Source organism: Mus caroli, unplaced genomic scaffold, assembly GCF_978045245.1.
Source record: "Mus caroli unplaced genomic scaffold, Mus_caroli_1 scaffold_9, whole genome shotgun sequence".
NCBI classification, from domain to species: Eukaryota; Metazoa; Chordata; class Mammalia; order Rodentia; family Muridae; genus Mus; species Mus caroli.
The window spans coordinates 122,636,452-122,657,857 of NW_028227264.1; the positions used below are offsets into that span (position 1 = coordinate 122,636,452).

Sequence of the window (21,406 nt, forward strand, 5' to 3'; positions counted from 1 at the left end):
CATCCACTGCACAGGAGCAAGTGTTCAGAGAGCACTGAGGGGGGGCATGTGTGTGCCAAGTTCACATCCACTGCACAGGAGCAAGTGTTCAGAGAGCACTGAGGGGGGCATGTGTGTGTCCAGTTCACATCCACTGCACAGGAGCAAGTGTTCAGAGAGCACTGAGGGGCATGTGTGTGCCCAGTTCACATCCACTGCACAGGAGCAAGTGTTCAGAGAGCACTGAGGGGCATGTGTGTGTCCAGTTCACATCCACTGCACAGGAGCAAGTGTTCAGAGAGCACTGAGGGGGGCATGTGTGTGTCCAGTTCACATCCACTGCACAGGAGCAAGTGTTCAGAGAGCACTGAGGGGCATGTGTGTGTCCAGTTCACATCCACTGCACAGGAGCAAGTGTTCAGAGAGCACTGAGGGGCATGTGTGTGTCCAGTTCACATCCACTGCACAGGAGCAAGTGTTCAGAGAGCACTGAGGGGGGCATGTGTGTGTCCAGTTCACATCCACTGCACAGGAGCAAGTGTTCAGAGAGCACTGAGGGGGGCATGTGTGTGCCCAGTTCACATCCACTGCACAGGAGCAAGTGTTCAGAGAGCACTGAGGGGGGGCATGTGTGTGCCCAGTTCACATCCACTGCACAGGAGCAAGTGTTCAGAGAGCACTGAGGGGGGCATGTGTGTGTCCAGTTCACATCCACTGCACAGGAGCAAGTGTTCAGAGAGCACTGAGGGGCATGTGTGTGTCCAGTTCACATCCACTGCACAGGAGCAAGTGTTCAGAGAGCACTGAGGGGGGGCATGTGTGTGTCCAGTTCACATCCACTGCACAGGAGCAAGTGTTCAGAGAGCACTGAGGGGCATGTGTGTGTCCAGTTCACATCCACTGCACAGGAGCAAGTGTTCAGAGAGCACTGAGGGGGGGCATGTGTGTGTCCAGTTCACATCCACTGCACAGGAGCAAGTGTTCAGAGAGCACTGAGGGGGGCATGTGTGTGTCCAGTTCACATCCACTGCACAGGAGCAAGTGTTCAGAGAGCACTGAGGGGCATGTGTGTGTCCAGTTCACATCCACTGCACAGGAGCAAGTGTTCAGAGAGCACTGAGGGGGGGGCATGTGTGTGTCCAGTTCACATCCACTGCACAGGAGCAAGTGTTCAGAGAGCACTGAGGGGGGGCATGTGTGTGCCCAGTTCACATCCACTGCACAGGAGCAAGTGTTCAGAGAGCACTGAGGGGGGCATGTGTGTGTCCAGTTCACATCCACTGCACAGGAGCAAGTGTTCAGAGAGCACTGAGGGGCATGTGTGTGCCCAGTTCACATCCACTGCACAGGAGCAAGTGTTCAGAGAGCACTGAGGGGGGCATGTGTGTGTCCAGTTCACATCCACTGCACAGGAGCAAGTGTTCAGAGAGCACTGAGGGGGGGCATGTGTGTGTCCAGTTCACATCCACTGCACAGGAGCAAGTGTTCAGAGAGCACTGAGGGGGGGGCATGTGTGTGCCCAGTTCACATCCACTGCACAGGAGCAAGTGTTCAGAGAGCACTGAGGGGCATGTGTGTGTCCAGTTCACATCCACTGCACAGGAGCAAGTGTTCAGAGAGCACTGAGGGGCATGTGTGTGCCCAGTTCACATCCACTGCACAGGAGCAAGTGTTCAGAGAGCAGACAAACACGCTCACGAGCTGAGTTAGGAAAAATGAGGAACTAAGGTCCTAGAGCCCTCAAAATGGCCATTACTCAAGCTAAGAACATAGACAGACGAATTCACCAGCAAAGAATGAAAGGTAATAGTTATAAGTTGTATTCACATACAAAGAAAAGGAGATGTCAGAGCCCGATCCTTGTACACAAAACTAACTTGAAATGCATCAGTGACCTACATATAAAAGGAATTACAAAACTCTTAACATGTATGCTTATGTTTCTTCCCATGATTTATGCCTCTGTCTCTTCTCCCAACAACTTGTTAGATATAACACCAAAACACAATTAAAAAAATAGGTAAACTGACTCCACCAAAATTGAAAAACACTGTTACATGGGCAGTAGCAAGAAAAAGACAACTTACTGAACAGCAGAATGCTTCTGTAACTCATGTGGACACAAGAATTACACATGTGGACACAGAATTACTCATGTGGACACAAGAATTACACATTTGTACACAAGAAAGTCCTAGAATTTAGCTCTGTGACCACTTCCATCTCATTGATTAATTAGGTCAAATAAAGTTGAATTTGCCAAAGGGAACTCTGTTCTAGATGAGCTAGGTCCACGAGGTCTAAGGGTCAAGCCACACACTGAATTACAACTCCGGTAAATAAATGGCATTTTGCTTATAGTGCTATTTAGAACCCTACAAGTAGAAAATTTAGTGCTGTTTAAAATTCTCAGAATATAACAAAGTAAGCTCCAAAATATATTAGCAATATTAGATATAATGCAGACAGAAGTACTTCAGAATTAAGTATCATCTTCATGGTATTGTTTGTTATAAAACCATGCTGCTGCTACTTACTAGGTGGCTTTAGCACTGCCTTGAACGGTAACGGTCAGGATGGGTATCCAGGCTCCTCGGTACTCAAAGGCTGGCAGCAGAGTAACGCCCCCACCGACGCCCACCACCCCCGAGTTAGCTGGTGCTGAGGCTGGGCCGCCAGCATTATTGTTTCCTGTAAGGAAAGGAGGAGAAGCAAGCAGAACAACTTACTCCCTGATTACAAGTCAATACATCCCAATGCCACTCAGACTAGAGAAGGATTCTGCGCTCTCAAGTGTGATACCTACAAATGACATCTGTTGACTCTGTTTTACCCAGAGAGTCTATTTTCTTTAAATAACCACTTAATTCTTAATATAAGAATGACTAAAAAGCCTGAATAGGTAGCTCTGTTGGTAAAGCCTTTGTCACTCAGGCATGAGGACTCGAGTTTGCTCTCCAGTACACTAAGATGTGTGTGTGTCTTAAAGAAAATGGTGGGGCTGGTGAGATGGCTCAGTGGGTAAGAGCACCCGACTGCTCTTCCAAAGGTCCAGAGTTCAAATCCCAGCAACCACATGGTGGCTCACAACCATCCGTAACGAGATCTGGCGCCCTCTTCTGGAGTGTCTGAAGACAGCTACAGTGTACTTACATATAATAAATAAATAAATCTTTAAAAAAAAAAAAAAAAAGAAAATGGTGGAAGTTACTTTTACCTCAGCCTCACAGTAAATGAAGAAACCATGCAACTGGACAGAGAAATCGCAACATGAACAAACTGATGGACATATGAAGGAGTGCTTATTTCACTCCTCAGGACCCACAAAACCCTGGCTTGGTGATACACATATGCAATCTCAGCACTGGGGAGGCAGAGCCAGCACCCTGCTAGCCATCCAGCTCACCTAACAAATGAGCCCCAGGTCCCAGTCACACACACATACAACCTGTACCTGCACATATATAAACACATACAGGTATAGGAATAAACAAAAATACAAATCGTTTGTATATATTTTACAAAATTTATATTTTATAAAAAAATATAAATTTTTACTCTCAATAGGTGGTTTAAATTTGTATAGCACAAACTTCTCTCATAACACTGACTCCTGTAAACCATGGGAGAAAGTGAAGACAACGACAACGTTACCAGCTTGGTTGGCTGTGGCAGGATTTCCAGTAGGAGGGACAAGAAACAGAGACTGGATAAAAGACCCCAGCGCATTCACAATGTCTCGGAAAACCTTGGTGGAATGTTGCTTCATGTCATACGACTGACAAAATGACCTGCAAAATAATTTTAAACATTTCTGAGAAAAGCATTTTAATGTATTTTAATATTAGCCAGTGATATTGCCTAGTATTTACAATTCCATATTTGGTGTCATTCTTTATGCCTGAGTGGTTTCTCTAATTTGGGTTAGAAGCAAAGGTTTATCTGACAAAGGTCGGAACAAAACAAAAGAGAAAAGGACATGTTGGCTTCATTTGCTTAGTCAATGGCGGCTCACTACCCACGTGTCTGAGCTCTCGCAGGTCCTCCTGAGCTCACCCTGCAGTGACCTCGTGCACATAAACACAATTTATTTGGGAAGCAGCACTCTTACACACAGGCACTGAGCTCTTCTGAACTCAGTCCAAGGTTATCGGGCTATCTGTTTAACAGAATCCTGCTGCGACTTACCTTAGTAACTGAGGCTGCACACAGAGCCTGTGTATCGATTCCACTGCAACAGCTCGAAGCCACTGTGGCTTATCTGCATCCAGGAACTTCACCAGAAGTGACAGAAATATTTCACACTCAGTCACCTAAAAAGAACAGATTTTTAAACATTCAAGCCAAAAAGAAATGATAACAACAACCATGGCTTCTCTCTAACTATAAGCCTAAAATACTAATGGTCTGCTAAAACAGTTCATTCCTGGCCCTTATCTTTAGAAACCATGGTACACCATCTTGCCCTCTCTAGCCCTACAAACTGCTAACAGATGTGTGGTCTAACCTTCAGTGATACTCCACACACCATCTTGCCCTCTCTAGCCCTACAAACTGCTAACAGATGTATGGTCTAACCTTCAGTGATACTCCACACACCATCTTGCCCCCTCTAGCCCTACAAACTGCTAACAGATGTATGGTCTAACCTTCAGTGATACTCCACACACCATCTTGCCCTCTCTAGCCCTACAAACTGCTAACAGATGTATGGTCTAACCTTCAGTGATACTCCACACATATGCTAGAAAGCAAAGAGGCAGTTTGGTGTTGTGGTGGCTTAACTAGACACATATGTTTCAATGTCTGGCCCATAGCGAGTGGCATTATTAGGCAGTATGGCCTTGTTGGAGAAGTGTGTCACTATGGAGGCAGGCTTTGAGATCTCATATAAGCTCAAGCTATGCCCAGTGACTCAGTCTCCTTCTGCTGCCTGGGAATTGAGTCAAGGACATTAGAAAGGGATTATAAAATCTCCTTCGGGCAGGGCGTGGTGGTGCACGCCTTTAATCCCAGCACTTGGGAGGCAGAGGAAGGTGAATTTCTGAGTTCGAGGCCAGCCTGGTCTACAGTAGAGTGAGTTCCAGGACAGCCAGGGCTATACAGAGAAACCCTGTTTCAAAAAACAAAAAAACAAAAAAACAAAAAAACAAAAAAAAAAAAAAAATCTCCCTCTGGGACTCAGGAAAGCCACAGAGACCAGGCACAATGAGTGTGTGTGGGGGGGGGGGGGGCGGGGGGGCGGGGGGGGTACCACAGCACAGAGGCCCACAGGGCGGTTGGGAAGCTGGGGAGGTAAAGCCTAATTGCCTTGGAGACCCCGTGATGCTGGAGAAGCCAGAGTCGTGGGGTATCTACCAAGGAAAGCTGCTAACAGGAAGTGGAAGCAGCCCAAGAGAAAGAAGAGTGCTGCAGGGCTGCAGAGGCTCAGCGGGTAAGACGGCTCAGCGGGTAAGAGCACCGACTGCTCTTCCACAGGTCCCGAGTTCAATTCCCAGCAACCACATGGTGGCCCACAACCTTTGGTAATGAGGTCTGATGCCCTCTTCTGGTGTGTCTGAAGACAGCTACAATGAATTCATACAAATAAAATAAATAAATCTTTAGGGAAAAAAAAAGAAGTGTGTTACAGTCAACAACGCTGAGAGGACTTGGAGATCTGAAGAGCATTGACATCAGACATGGAGATTGAGAGTTTATAGCTTGCTAGCTGGTTTCTGGTCTTGCCTTTGTCCAGTATTTCCTCACTATGATGGTTTGGAACAGTAATGTATATCTTGTGCCACGATGGTAGAAAATATGTATCTTTTTTTTTATTTCATAGAGGATTACAGTTAAGAGACTGCATGAGTCTCAGAAGAGACTTTGCACTTTGGATTTTTAAACAAGTTTGAGACTGTTAAGGGCTGTGGGGAGTTTTGAAGTTGAGCTGAATGTATTTTTGCATTATGTTATGGCTACAAGCCTATGGAGGCCAAGGAGTGGAATGTGGTGGTTTAAATAGGTTTGTACCCCACAGACTCATGTGTTTGAATGCTAGGCCCACAGGGAGTGGCACTATTAGGAGGTATGGCCTTGTTGGGGGAAGTGTGTCACTATGGAGACAGGCTCAAGGTCTCATATAAGCTCAAGATAGTTTATGGGAATGTATGAGGTCAAATGAATTTTCATAATAATACTATTACGATTGTTATTTTCAGTGTAGTGAAACTTGATCTGATAGTATAAAAGCAATAGTATTACAACAGTAAATGTCTTGGCAGGAATCATGGAAACAAAAGCAAACTGTACTAGTATCAATACATCTTCACTGTCATACATAAATAAAAGATGTATATTATACACACACACACACACACATATAATATTATAACATATATACATCTATCTAATTTATTTAAAAACAACTGATGTTGGATTTCCACTGTTAACTTGATTGAATTAAGAAAACACCTAGGGCGTTCGCTCCTGAGGTCTGTGTTTGGGTACACGTGTGAGGGTATTCTCAAAGAGGATCGATGAATGGAAGGGCAGTTCACCTTGCATGCGGGTGAGCCCTCCACCAAAAGCTGGGAACTCAGGTGGAATAAAAGGGGCAAGGGAGGAGGCCTGCTACCACAGGCACCATCAGTCTGCTGCTTCCGGCTACCATGAGATAAGTGGCTTTGGTGACGTCCCCCAAACCTAACTCAGGCCCCAAGTAATACAATGAGCTTTCTAAGGACCAAAGCCTTTGAAACCATGAGCCAAGGAGTAAGCCTTCTCTCCTTTAAGTCTGCAGCTCGGGTATTCTGTCAGAGAAACAAGAATACATGCAATACATATAAAACATGCCCAGAAATGAACACTTACCAAGAGGCTGTAAAACTGCTTGATCAGAACAGACACCACTCTCAGTAAACGCATGCAAATAGGAAAATAGGGTTTTTCAACGGGTGCTGGAGAAGATGACGTACTGGAACCTTGTCTGAACTTGATATTTGGAGAAAAGAGCTTGATCACAAGCGGACACACCCGTTCTTTGAGGAGAAAACTGAATTCTTGATGCTGTTTGCAAAGGAAAAAAAACACTGCGTTTGTAGTGATACTTCTAAAAAATGAGATTATCGTAAAGGATCTAAATTAATGAGTTTACCTTTTTCTTAGTAAGGTTTGCTTTTTGACAGCTTTGTAATGTAAATACATTCTGGTTTCTCTCTACTTTTTCTTACTTCTCTCCTATGCCTACTATGCCCCTCCCCAATCCATCTCACACCCCATTCACACATTTCTTTCCCACATTCACTGTCTCTTGTTTGTCTTCCAAAGATTTTAACTAGCATTGTTTGTGTGATCTGGTTCTATTTAATTGATCTAGCTGATCACCTGAAATCTGAATGATTAAAATAAAAAGACACCTTCAATAAGACAAAAAGGCCACCAACAGATTGGGAAAGGATCTTTACCTGTCCTAAATCAGATAGGGGACTAATATCCAATATATATAAAGAACTCAAGAAGGTGGACTCCAGAAAATCAAATAACCCCATTAAAAAATGGGGCTCAGAGCTAAACAAAGAATTCTCACCTGAGGAATACCGAATGGCTGAGAAACACCTGAAAAAATGTTCAGAATCCTTAATCATCAGGGAAATGCAAATCAAAACAACCCTCAGATTCCACCTCACACCAATCAGAATGGCTAAGATCAAAAATTCAGGTGACAGCAGATGCTGGCGAGGATGTGGAGAAAGAGGAACGCTCCTCCATTGTTGGTGGGATTGCAAGCTTGTACAACCACTCTGGAAATCAGTCTGGCGGTTCCTCAGAAAATTGGACATGGTACTACCGGAGGATCCCGCAATAACTCTCCTGGGCATATATCCAGAAGATGTCCCAACCGGTAAGAAGGACACATGCTCCACTATGTTCATAGCAGCCTTATTTATAATAGCCAGAAGCTGGAAAGAACCCAGATGCCCCTCAACAGAGTAATGAATACAAAAATTGTGGTACATTTACACAATTTACATTTACTCAGCTATTAAAAAAATGAATTTATGAAATTCCTAGGCAAATGGATGGATCTGGAGGGATCATCCTGAGTGAGGTAACCCAATCACAAAAGAACTCAAAAGATATACTCACTGATAAGTGGATATTAGCCCAGAAACTTAGAATACCCAAGATATAAGTTACAATTTGCAAAACACATGAAACTCAAGAAGAATGAAGACCAAAGTGTGGACACTTTGCCCCTTCTTAGAATTGGGAATAAAACACCCATGGAAGGAGTTACAGAGACAAAGTTTGGAGCTGAGACAAAAGGATAGACCATCTAGAGACTGCCATATCCAGGGATCCATCCCATAATCAGCCTCCAAACGCTGACACCATTGCATACACTAGCAAGATTTTGCTGAAAGGACCCTGATATAGCTGTCTCTTGTGAGACTATGCCGGGGCCTAGCAAACACAGAAGTGGATGCTCACAGTCAGCTATTGGATGGATCACAGGGCCCCCAATGGAGGAGCTAGAGAAAGTACCCAAGGAGCTAAAGGGGTCTGCAACCCTATAGGAGAAACAACATTATGAATTAACCAGGACCCCGGAGCTCTTGACTCTAGCTGCGTATGTATCAAAAGATGGCCTAGTCGGCCATCACTGGAAAGAGAGGCCCATTGGACTTGCAAACTTTATATGCCCCAGTACAGGGGAACGCCAGGGCCAAAAAGTGGGAGTGGATGGGTAGGGGAGTGGGGGGTAGGGTATGGGGGACTTTTGGGATAGCATTGGAAATGTAAATGAGGAAAATACCTAATAAATAAATAAATAAATGTATTTGAAATTCACCATTAAATACAGATTAAGCCTCTATTTTCACTCAAGTGAAGACTACTCGTCACTATCAATCATATCTAATTAATATTTTCAAACCAGGTAACATTGGGTAAGATATTTCACTGTTGGGTAAGATGCTTGCCCCTCTCCCAGAATCTGAAAAGTAGTATTGTCTCATGAGGCCCTTTGTATATTTTACAAAGAGGTTTGAAATATGTGCTGTTCTTACATGGACTAAACACAAACTAAAAATATTTCAAGAAGTTTTTAAAAAATCAATGTATATTTTAAAAAGAGAGCATACATGATTTTATAATTTTTAGTGTTTATTAATAAGATTATAAAGCATTTAAGTTAACACAAGATTATAAAGCATTTAAAATAAGAGGAGTAAACATTTAGTTAATAAAGTATTATTATTTATCATAAAGTATATATTTCTCTGAAGTTATTTTACAAAAATAATTTTACTCATGTAAAGATGATTTAAAGACTAACTTGAAAAATATCTATTTGATTGCTCCAACAGACCACATAACATCCATAAGAAGCAAGCATAACTATTTTACATGTTGAGAATTCCATAAATAATAGTACAGTTTTATTTAAAGTGACTATAAGTCAGGTGAAAGGCTTCCTTAACTTGCTAGTTTTCCACTAATGTCAGTTAAGAGCAGTCTCACTCACTCTGCTGGCCATCTGGCCATCTCCCCTGTCTCTCCTCATACCTGATCCTAATGAGAATGAATGGAAATCAATAGCTGGGGGAGGGAGAGGTCAGGATACAGAGACCTATGGAAGGGGAGGCTCCAAGAATCAATGGGATGACCTTAGCTGAGACTCACAGCAGTGGGGTATGAACCTGAAAAGGTCACCTCCTGGAGCCAGGCAGGAAGGAACCACAGTGGAGCGATGGGGACACCAACCCACTCATAAAACTTTTGAACCAAAATCTGTCCTGTCTACAAGAGATGTACAGCTGGGAAATGGAGACGGAGCAGAGACTGAGGGGATAGCCAAGCCATAACTAAAGACCCATCCCATGGCAAGCCCCAATCCCTGGCACTATTAATCCTCTGTTATGCTTACAGACAGGAGTTTAGCATGGCTCTACCCAGCAGCTGACTGAAACAGATGCAGAATCCCACAGCAAACATGAGATGGAGCCTGGGACTCTTAGAGAAGAGTAGGGGGAAGAAGATAAGAATTCCTCAGAAAGACTGACAGAGTCAACTAACCTGGACCCTTGGGGGCTCTCAGAGTGTGAACCACCAACCAAAGAACATACATGGACTGGACCTAGGCCCCCACACATATGTACCAGATGTGCAGCTTGGTCTTCATGTGGGTCCCGAACAACTGCAGTGGGGGCTGTCCCAACAGCTGTTGCCAGTGTGGAATGTGTTCTTCTAGCTGGGCTGCCTTGTCTGACCTCAGTGGGAGAGGATACACCTAGCCTTGCATCAACCTGATGTGCCAACGTGGGGGAATACCTGGAGGGGGGCCTCCACTCTCTTAAATGAAAAGAGGAAGGGAGATGGGGGAGGGACTGTGAGGGGGTGACCAGGAAGGGGGACATCAACTGGGATGTAAAGGGAAAACAAAAGACAAACAAACAAAAGAGCAGTCTCACTTTAGTGACAGTATATGGCTTAAGTCTGCATTTAATAATTAACTTCAAATATATTTTATTATTTTAACCATTCGGATTTCATTAAGACCATGAAAGAATCATTAAAAAAAAAATCACCCAACTTAATAATTTAATGTTACAGAAAAATAAGCAAGTTATCGGTAATTAGTTTGCTCAGTAAATATTAAAAACAACCAAACAAACAAAACCAGAAAACTGCCTTCACTAATCTCATTTCCTGGATGTGAGCTAATAATCAGTTATGCTCTTATGGTTTTTTCACATATATTTTAATGTATGTGTTAATTCTTTCCGTGTAAAAAGGGATAGTGAGAGTGATTGAAAATTTGATTCTAATATTTGTGTCAGTTTCTCTTATTGCCAAATAAAAACTATGCTTGAGAACATTTGTGAAACCTGTCACTCTCACTGTCTGTGTGAGAAAAGCACCTTCCTAAGTGTGCAGAGCACACTAAAGTCCACTGGGCACCCACACTCTCCCACCCTCCTATTTCTCCCTGCACAGCTACCACTTTCATTCAGTATTCACACCTGATTTTACCTGACTATGAAATCCTATGGACAAAAAAATGAGGGAGACACGGTGTCTGTTTTCCAAAATTTGCCATAAACTCAGTCTCATGACTTGTGCTATTTTTGATTAGAGAATTGAGACCATTACTATACAGTTATAAATGAAAATTGAACATTAATTCCTATTGATTTTGAAGGATTTAGATTTTCCTATTCCTTATTCCATACTCCAGCATGATTACTCTTCTTGAAGAATTTCTTCAAGTATCTTCCTTATGGTGGCTTAGTGGTCATGAGTTTCTTTAGTTTTTAACCACAGGAGGTTTTTCCTTACCCTTAAGTATAACAGACAGTGTTGCTGGGATAGGAGCAGTGTGTGCTAGCAGATTACAAACAGTGTTGCTGGGATAGGAGCAGTGTGTGCTAGCAGATTACAGACAGTGTTGCTGAGATAGGAGCAGTGTGTACTAGCAGATTACAAATGGTGTTGCTGGGATAGGAGCAGTGTGTGCTAGCAGATTACAGACAGTGTTGCTGGGATAGGAGCAGTGTGTGCTAGCAGATTACAGACAGTGTTGCTGGGATAGGAGCAGTGTGTACTAGCAGATTACAGACAGTGTTGCTGGGATAGGAGCAGTGTGTACTAGCAGATTACAGACAGTGTTGCTGGGATAGGAGCAGTGAGTACTAGCAGATTACAGACAGTGTTGCTGGGATAGGAGCAGTGTGTGCTAGCAGATTACAGACGGTGTTGCTGGGATAGGAGCAGTGTGTGCTAGCAGATTACAGACAGTGTTGCTGGGATAGGAGCAGTGTGTGCTAGCAGATTACAGACTGTGTTGCTGGGATAGGAGCAGTGTGTGCTAGCAGATTACACAGTGTTGCTGGGATAGGAGCAGTGTGTGCTAGCAGATTACAGACAGTGTAGCTGGGATAGGAGCAGTGTGTACTAGCAGATTACAGACTGTGTTGCTGGGATAGGAGCAGTGTGTACTAGCAGATTACAGACAGTGTTGCTGGGATAGGAGCAGTGTGTACTAGCAGATTACAGACTGTGTTGCTGGGATAGGAGCAGTGTGTGCTAGCAGATTACACAGTGTTGCTGGGATAGGAGCAGTGTGTGCTAGCAGATTACAGACAGTGTAGCTGGGATAGGAGCAGTGTGTACTAGCAGATTACAGACGGTGTTGCTGGGATAGGAGCAGTGTGTGCTAGTAGATTACAGACAGTGTTGCTGGGATAGGAGCAGTGTGTGCTAGCAGATTACAGACAGTGTAGCTGGGATAGGAGCAGTGTGTACTATCAGATTACAGACAGTGTTGCTGGGATAGGAGCAGTGTGTGCTAGCAAATTACAGACAGTGTTGCTGGGATAGGAGCAGTGTGTGCTAGCAGATTACAGACAGTGTTGCTGGGATAGGAGCAGTGTGTACTAGCAGATTACAGACGGTGTTGCTGGGATAGGAGCAGTGTGTGCTAGCAGATTACAGACGGTGTTGCTGGGATAGGAGCAGTGTGTGCTAGCAGATTACAGACAGTGTTGCTGGGATAGGAGCAGTGTGTGCTAGCAGATTACAGACAGTGTTGCTGGGATAGGAGCAGTGTGTACTAGCAGATTACAGACTGTGTTGCTGGGATAGGAGCAGTGTGTGCTAGCAGATTACAGACAGTGTTGCTGGGATAGGAGCAGTGTGTGCTAGCAGATTACAGACAGTGTTTCTGGGTAGGAGCAGTGTGTGCTAGCAGATTACAGACAGTGTTTCTGGGATAGGAGCAGTGTGTACTAGCAGATTACAGACAGTGATGCTGGGATAGGAGCAGTGTGTGCTAGCAGATTACAGACAGTGTTGCTGGGATAGGAGCAGTGTGTACTAGCAGATTACAGACAGTGTTGCTGGGATAGGAGCAGTGTGTGCTAGCAGATTACAGACAGTGTTGCTGGGATAGGAGCAGTGTGTGCTAGCAGATTACAGACAGTGTTGCTGGGATAGGAGCAGTGTGTGCTAGCAGATTACAGACGGTGTTGCTGGGATAGGAGCAGTGTGTGCTAGCAGATTACAGACAGTGTAGCTGGGATAGGAGCAGTGTGTGCTAGCAGATTACAGACAGTGTTGCTGGGATAGGAGCAGTGTGTGCTAGCAGATTACAGACAGTGTTGCTGGGATAGGAGCAGTGTGTACTAGCAGATTACAGACAGTGTTGCTGGGATAGGAGCAGTGTGTACTAGCAGATTACAAACAGTGTTGCTGGGATAGGAGCAGTGAGTACTAGCAGATTACAGACAGTGTTGCTGGGATAGGAACAGTGTGTGCTAGCAGATTACAGACAGTGTAGCTGGGATAGGAGCAGTGTGTGCTAGCAGATTACAGACAGTGTTGCTGGGATAGGAGCAGTGTGTACTAGCAGATTACAGACTGTGTTGCTGGGATAGGAGCAGTGTGTGCTAGCAGATTACAGACGGTGTTGCTGGGTTAGGAGCAGTGTGTACTAGCAGATTACAGACGGTGTTGCTGGGATAGGAGCAGTGTGTGCTAGCAGATTACAGACAGTGTTGCTGAGATAGGAGCAGTGTGTACTAGTATATTACAGACGGTGTTGCTGGGATAGGAGCAGTGTGTACTAGTATATTACAGACGGTGTTGCTGGGATAGGAGCAGTGTGTACTAGCAGATTACAGACAGTGTTGCTGGGATAGGAGCAGTTTGTACTAGCAGATTACAGACGGTGTTGCTGGGATAGGAGCAGTGTGTGCTAGCAGATTACACAGTGTTGCTGGGATAGGAGCAGTGTGTGCTAGCAGATTACAGACAGTGTAGCTGGGATAGGAGCACTGTGTACTAGCAGATTACAGACAGTGTTGCTGGGATAGGAGCAGTGTGTGCTAGCAGATTACAGACAGTGTTGCTGGGATAGGAGCAGTGTGTGCTAGCAGATTACAGACAGTGTAGCTGGGATAGGAGCAGTGTGTACTAGCAGATTACAGACAGTGTTGCTGGGATAGGAGCAGTGTGTACTAGCAGATTACAGACAGTGTTGCTGGGATAGGAGCAGTGTGTACTAGCAGATTACAGACAGTGTTGCTGGGATAGGAACAGTGTGTGCTAGCAGATTACAGACAGTGTAGCTGGGATAGGAGCAGTGTGTGCTAGCCGATTACAGACAGTGTTGCTGGGATAGGAGCAGTGTGTACTAGCAGATTACAGACTGTGTTGCTGGGATAGGAGCAGTGTGTGCTAGCAGATTACAGACGGTGTTGCTGGGATAGGAGCAGTGTGTGCTAGCAGATTACAGACAGTGTAGCTGGGATAGGAGCAGTGTGTACTAGCAGATTACAGACGGTGTTGCTGGGATAGGAGCAGTGTGTGCTAGTAGATTACAGACAGTGTTGCTGGGATAGGAGCAGTGTGTGCTAGCAGATTACAGACAGTGTAGCTGGGATAGGAGCAGTGTGTACTAGCAGATTACAGACAGTGTTGCTGGGATAGGAGCAGTGTGTGCTAGCAGATTACAGACAGTGTTGCTGGGATAGGAGCAGTGTGTGCTAGCAGATTACAGACAGTGTAGCTGGGATAGGAGCAGTGTGTGCTAGCCGATTACAGACAGTGTTGCTGGGATAGGAGCAGTGTGTACTAGCAGATTACAGACTGTGTTGCTGGGATAGGAGCAGTGTGTGCTAGCAGATTACAGACGGTGTTGCTGGGATAGGAGCAGTGTGTGCTAGCAGATTACAGACAGTGTAGCTGGGATAGGAGCAGTGTGTACTAGCAGATTACAGACGGTGTTGCTGGGATAGGAGCAGTGTGTGCTAGTAGATTACAGACAGTGTTGCTGGGATAGGAGCAGTGTGTGCTAGCAGATTACAGACAGTGTAGCTGGGATAGGAGCAGTGTGTACTAGCAGATTACAGACAGTGTTGCTGGGATAGGAGCAGTGTGTGCTAGCAGATTACAGACAGTGTTGCTGGGATAGGAGCAGTGTGTGCTAGCAGATTACAGACAGTGTTGCTGGGATAGGAGCAGTGTGTACTAGTATATTACAGATGGTGTTGCTGGGATAGGAGCAGTGTGTACTAGCAGATTACAGACAGTGTTGCTGGGATAGGAGCAGTGTGTGATAGCAGATTACAGACAGTGTTGCTGGGATAGGAGCAGTTTGTACTAGCAGATTACAGACGGTGTTGCTGGGATAGGAGCAGTGTGTGCTAGCAGATTACAGACAGTGTAGCTGGGATAGGAGCAGTGTGTACTAGCAGATTACAGACAGTGTTGCTGGGATAGGAGCAGTGTGTGCTAGCAGATTATAGACAGTTTTGCTGGGATAGGAGCAGTTTGTACTAGCAGATTACAGACGGAGTTGCTGGGATAGGAGCAGTGTGTGCTAGCAGATTACAGACAGTGTTGCTGGGATAGGAGCAGTGTGTACTAGCAGATTACAGACAGTGTTGCTGGGATAGGAGCAGTGTGTGCTAGCAGATTACAGACAGTGTTGCTGGGATAGGAGCAGTGTGTACTAGCAGATTACAGACAGTGTTGCTGGGATAGGAGCAGTGTGTGCTAGCAGATTACAGACAGTTTTGCTGGGATAGGAGCAGTGTGTACTAGCAGATTACAGACAGTGTTGCTGGGATAGGAGCAGTGTGTACTAGCAGATTACAGACAGTGTTGCTGGGATAGGAGCAGTGTGTACTAGCAGATTACAGACAGTGTTGCTGGGATAGGAGCAGTGTTTGCTAGCAGATTACCGACAGTGTTGCTGGGATAGGAGCAGTGTGTACTAGCAGATTACAGACAGTGTTGCTGGGATAGGAGCAGTGTGTGCTAGCAGATTACAGACAGTATTGCTGGGATAGGAGCAGTGTGTGCTAGCAGATTACTTTCAGAACTTGAGGACATAATTATGCAGTAATACTGGCTTGCATGGATTCGGCTCAGAAATGACTTATATTGGTGCTGGCGAGAGGGCTCGTGGTTAGGAGCATTAGCTGCTCCTCCACAGGACCCAGGTTTGGGTCCTAGCCCCCACATGATGGCTAAAAATCATGTGTAACTTCAGCTCCAGAATCAGACATCCTCGTCTGGCATCCATGGACACTGAATGCATGTGGTCCATAGACACACATGCAGACAAAACAACCACAGATGCTGAAAAAAGAAAAGAAAAAGAAACAGCGTGTTTTCACATGTCTTTCTTAACTCTGTAGCTTGGGGAAATTTGCCTAAATAAGTTTCTAAGATTTATTCTAATAATAAAGTTTTAAAATGTTGGGGGGTAATTACAAAAAACAACACTAAATCAAAATTAGACCGATGGCTGTCTTTATTCCTATAGCCCATCCTCAGGAGCGTGAGGCAGCTGCACGTGTAGAGCCTTATCATAGAAGAACAGAAAACCACCGAGAAAGGCAAACCGCACACTGCAAACGAGCAGCTCAGACAAGGCAGCTCCGGTCTAAAGCCTAAAGCACACCTGTATCTTCTAATATAGAGGAAACACATGCTCATCCCTTGACAGATAGCTATGAAAAACTATTTTGTGACAAACTAATATCGATTGGCTTACCTGTAAAAACACTTGTGGAAAATCATTGAGGACAGACTCTAGCAACTCAAGGCCAAATGTCCGAGTCATTTCCGTCATACCCACTAGCCAGTAAGGGGCGTCAGCGTTAACCAACTGACAGAGGTCCTGCGAAATTAAACAAAAAAGTGTCATGTAATATGATAACGTACGCTTTCCACGACTCAGTTTATAAAACAAACGAAACAAACCTCTTTTTCTTAAAAATTAAGCATTAGCGATTCTAATTTTGACAAATTGTACATGCAGTAGATTAGTAAACCCCTATAGAAGTACGTAACTACAGACAACAAACAGCTATAGACAAGTATTTATGTTATTTTAATAAGGAATAAACACTTAATCTTACTATACCTCAAAGGATTTAGTCTGCCAACTGATGTGAGAAGCAGGCATTTGTGTATCAGATTACATTAAGTAAACAGCCAATCTATCCCTTAACCTTTTCCCATTGAAGGAACGCTCGTCATCACTAATATACCCATTTCTCTAGTTCTGAGTTGAGTTTCGCTTCCTTAAGGTGTGGCCCAACATTTTATCATGCTAGTTAGGTATACAGTAATCTTTTTTCAGCCTTTTAGAATTACTTTAATATAAAAGACTACTTTTAATTTTATGCAATTTTTTGGATTAAAATCACATTAGACATAAATTCTACAATAAAACACTTGCACAGGCTGTATGTTACAGTGAGGATTCCTCTGTCAGCTGAAGTACCTGGAAGAGCATGTATGCGTCCTTAGCACAGGGTCTCAGCGAGCTGACAGACCTTCTGTTACTGTTTCCTTGGATCGGCACTGGAGGTTCTATATCTGCAAAACAGGCCAGAAACTCAAGTTCAAATGCCCTTCTACAAACCACATACTATGTTTAAATCATCATAATATTTTACATAACCTTGGTTCCTGTTTGAAGAACCATGTCTTCAAACAAGATATTTTTATAAAAATTACAGTAACAATTGCTCATTTTCTTACATATACTTTAACAAGCTTATTATTTTTATTACACACTTGATTTTCCCAGTTTCTTATTTTTCAGCTTTTATCACATGATCTCTGAATCTGTATTAAATATCAAGCATAAAGTTTACACATAGTCATTTCTTCTGCCTTTTATCACGTTCAAAAAGATTAACTGTTTGGTCTGCCATGGTTGCTGTCAGTCATGGGAGCATCAGCTAAGAATCAGCTAGAGCGGTTTTTCCCTGCTCAGCACCTGTCTTTTTAACATTAGTAGGGAAGATCCCATTCTCTGGGCCGGTGACATGGTTGGTGAGCAAAGGTGCCTGATACCAAGCCTGAGGGTCTGAGTTCGATGCCCAGGATGGACATGGTAGACGATAAGGACTAATTCTCACCATTTATCCTCTGACCTCCACCTGTGTGCCTGTGTGCCTGCATGTGAATGTGTGCACACGTGTACATGCTCATACACACATACATACGAGTGTAATAATTTTTTAAAGGACACAGTCTTTATAAATTATAGCAGCTTGTTTTAAAATCAGTGTTGATTTAATAAATAATTGAAAACTGTTCTTGATAATTTTTTCTGTATTATTAAACTAGGAAACAGCAAATGGTATACTAGCCTTTAGAGAAATTTGGATAAAAATACTACTCCAGGAATTACATCAAGGTTATGAATATAAGACATTTGCACTAGGAAACTGTCCTGTTCTTAATGCGACTCTGAGTATCTCCCTGACACTTACAGCTACTGAGACTGTCTTTGTGCTTGTCCTCAAAGGGAACTGCAGAGAAACCATGTTCCAACACCAGTGGGAACATTCTAGAAAACCAACAGTGAAGACCAGCCAATCTAAACACAAAAACTTTAATCATCCGTCAGCTCAGGAAAGACAAGGTCATTCTTGGAGGATGCACAACGGCCATATTTCCCAATATCCCATACACACACCAGCTTCAAAGACCCACTGTGTAAAGGGAAAAGCAGCTAAGCAGGCCCAGGGCTACAGATGCTCCACAGGTGAAGGTGCCTGTGGCCAAGCAAGCTGACCTGCACTCCATCCCTGGGATAGAACTCAGGGGGGGCACGCACGTGGACCTCCACGTTTGTGCTGTGCTATGCCTGCCTGCACACACCTGAACACACAATAAATAATAAAATTACACACACACACACAATTTTTCTTGCTTGACAAAAAAAGCCAGGTTGTTCATGACTGCAGCACGTTAAGATCTTTGCCACAGCAGGTGGAAAAATCATTTGTAATCCAAAAAAGGTCACTCCTGTGAATTCTCTAAAAGAATGTTTCTGACTTAAGAATAATTTTAAATCTCAAAGAAATACCTCACTATAATCAGAGTATTTAATAAGATGTGAAACATTAACATACACCAGTAACTTCGGATAGGTGTAGGGTGTATGTAGGCAAAGATTCACTCGAGGAGCTATGCGTGGGAACTGAACTCTCTGTGGCGACCACTGAAAGCACAGGTGGAGATACTCAAGGCAGCTCTACAACCCAGCCCTCCACAGGACCTAGCAGGAGCTGCTCACTGCATTAGAGCACAGCCTCACAGTATAGGCCAACTATTAAAATGTAAACTAACAGATAAAAGAACCCCACAAATACTCATAGGATATGTTTGCATAAAATATATGCAATATAATATTTCATTAAATTGTGAAATCATCATCCTCAGTGGGGGTGGGCTACACACACGTTAAAACTTACGATGGAAAATGAGACGTCTACCCAGAGTGATAAGATCGTGAACCATTTGTTTGTCTGTTTGCTTGGGTGTCTGAAACAGGGTGTCTCTGTATGTCGCTCTGACTTTCCTGGGACCTGTAAGGCCCACCGGCCTCCACCTCCCAGGGCTGGGACTAAAGGCAGGTGCCACCATGGCCAGCTGAATAATTTATTTTAAGTTCTCCTCAAGTGTGGTGGTTTGAATAAGAATGGCCCCTATCCACTAATGTGCTTGAATACTTGGCCATAGCATGTGGCAGTATTAGGAGGTGTGGCCCTTTTGGAGGAAGTGTGTCACTCTGGGGGCAGACTCTGAGGCCTCCATGCTTAACCTACGCCAGTGTGTCAGTCTCCTGCTGCCTGCATATCCTCTTGGTTCCTCCAGGACCATGTCTGTTTACACGCTGCCATGCTTACTGCCATAAGATAATGGACTAAACCTGAACTATAAGCCAGCCCAGTTCAATGTTGTCCTTTATAGGAGTTGCTGTGGCTAAGGTGTTTGAGCAATAAAACTGAAACTAAGAATTAAGTAACATGTATATGTGTATGTATGTGTTACATACGTGCACACACACTCACACTCACACACACACTCACAAATACACACACACACACACACATACAGACACACACATACACACACACACACACACAGACACACACACACAGACACACACACTCACATACACACTCACACACATACACACACTCACACACACTATAACTGTCATGGTTCCTGATTGTTAACTTGACAAGTTTTGGAATCACCTTCAAGGACAGGAGCTCCTGGCCATGCCTGTGAGGGAGCTGCTAGATTAAAGTGACCTGGGAAAGCTGCCATAATGCACCTGTTCTGTAAGCAAGGATCCTGAACACAGCCCCTCCCTCCCTCCCTCCTTCCCTCCTTCCCTCCCTTCCTCCCCCCTCCCCTCTCCTTCCTGACCACGGTATGGTTTGCTGCCACTTTCCATCCCTGCCATACACCTTCACCATTGGATCCCCTCAAAGGATAAACGGTCCCTCCTCGGGCTGCTTCTGTCAGAAAATTCACCAAATTAACAAAAAAGAAAAGGAACTTAACCCATATATAAACACACCTGTATCTACCACACTCACAGACATATCTGTACACATGAATGTGTGCATTTACATGTGTGTGTATGAGTTTTCAGGTATTTTTGAGAGCATTCTTTAAGACTGTTCTCTTGCTGGTCTTAAACTAATGATCCTGATCCTGTTGAGGCTGGGTTTACAGTGTGTGTAACAGTTAAACTGTTCTAGCTTTGGGTGTCACTAGTTTCCGGGGTAAATGTAAAAGTGAGTAAGAATTAGACCTTGCACATGGGAACCATTCACAACAAAAGGAGACAGCTGTCAGCCTTTACCTCTGTGCCGGTCATCTTCAGCCACCATCCTCTCGAAGACGACAGTCACGACCTGTCGGACTGTAGCAGCAGCTGTGTTATTTGTAATATTGTCCTTTGTGAAGTGTAGTCGAAAACAAAGAACTATGGCCTAGAAAAAAAATTCCTTAGCATGAAGTAAAACTGAAGAGCAGAATCTATGAGATGACACTAAAGTCAAATAATTTGTTTTACTCAAACATGAAAAGTTCCACCTTTTTATAAAACTACAAAAATCCTCAGATTTCAAAATAGTTCAATCTCAGTAAATTACATAGCTATGTAAGTAAGACAGCTACAACAGCTCAGAATCCTTTTTGCAAATGTACGTCATTTACTGTATATGAGTGTGTCGTGTTTTATTTTTCCAGAGTGACTTGCTTTAGAAATAGCAAGTGTTCATGTTTGTTATATCACTAAATACTTAGAGAAGTTCTATATAAATTGCTAAAACTAAAAATATAAATAAAATAAATAAAAGTGTACTATTATTACAAGAGTGCCACACTTTTCTCTTTAAAAAGCAACTTTATTATTAAGAAAACTTGTATATGCTGAGTTGTACTTCTTTAAGGCATATAATCCCATGAGTTCTGCCTGCTCCATATGGATGTGGCCATGGAGCACGCTGCATGATGGAGCACACTGCAGTGATGGCACACTTCTGTTACTCTAGTGCACTTTCTTGAATACCTCTGCACCCACTTCCTCTCCTGAACCATGGAAACTGTCACT

The 21,406-nt window shown here is 43.9% G+C and overlaps 1 protein-coding gene across 5 annotated transcripts in view; it reads right to left on the reverse strand.

The window, feature by feature from the left end:
* The window catches only part of Mon2 (MON2 regulator of endosome-to-Golgi trafficking), an 84,821-nt gene that overhangs the window by 41,490 nt on the left and 21,925 nt on the right, over positions 1-21,406 (reverse strand). For all 5 annotated transcript variants that reach the window (XM_021173736.2, XM_029482364.2, XM_021173735.2 and 2 more), the window contains exons 5-11: positions 20,654-20,783; positions 17,261-17,355; positions 16,526-16,651; positions 6,832-7,026; positions 4,168-4,292; positions 3,634-3,770; positions 2,517-2,670 (exon numbers count right to left, since the gene is read on the reverse strand). In XM_021173736.2, coding sequence (XP_021029395.1) covers positions 2,517-2,670; positions 3,634-3,770; positions 4,168-4,292; positions 6,832-7,026; positions 16,526-16,651; positions 17,261-17,355; positions 20,654-20,783 — 962 coding nt within the window. The remainder of the gene's footprint in view (positions 1-2,516; positions 2,671-3,633; positions 3,771-4,167; positions 4,293-6,831; positions 7,027-16,525; positions 16,652-17,260; positions 17,356-20,653; positions 20,784-21,406) is intronic.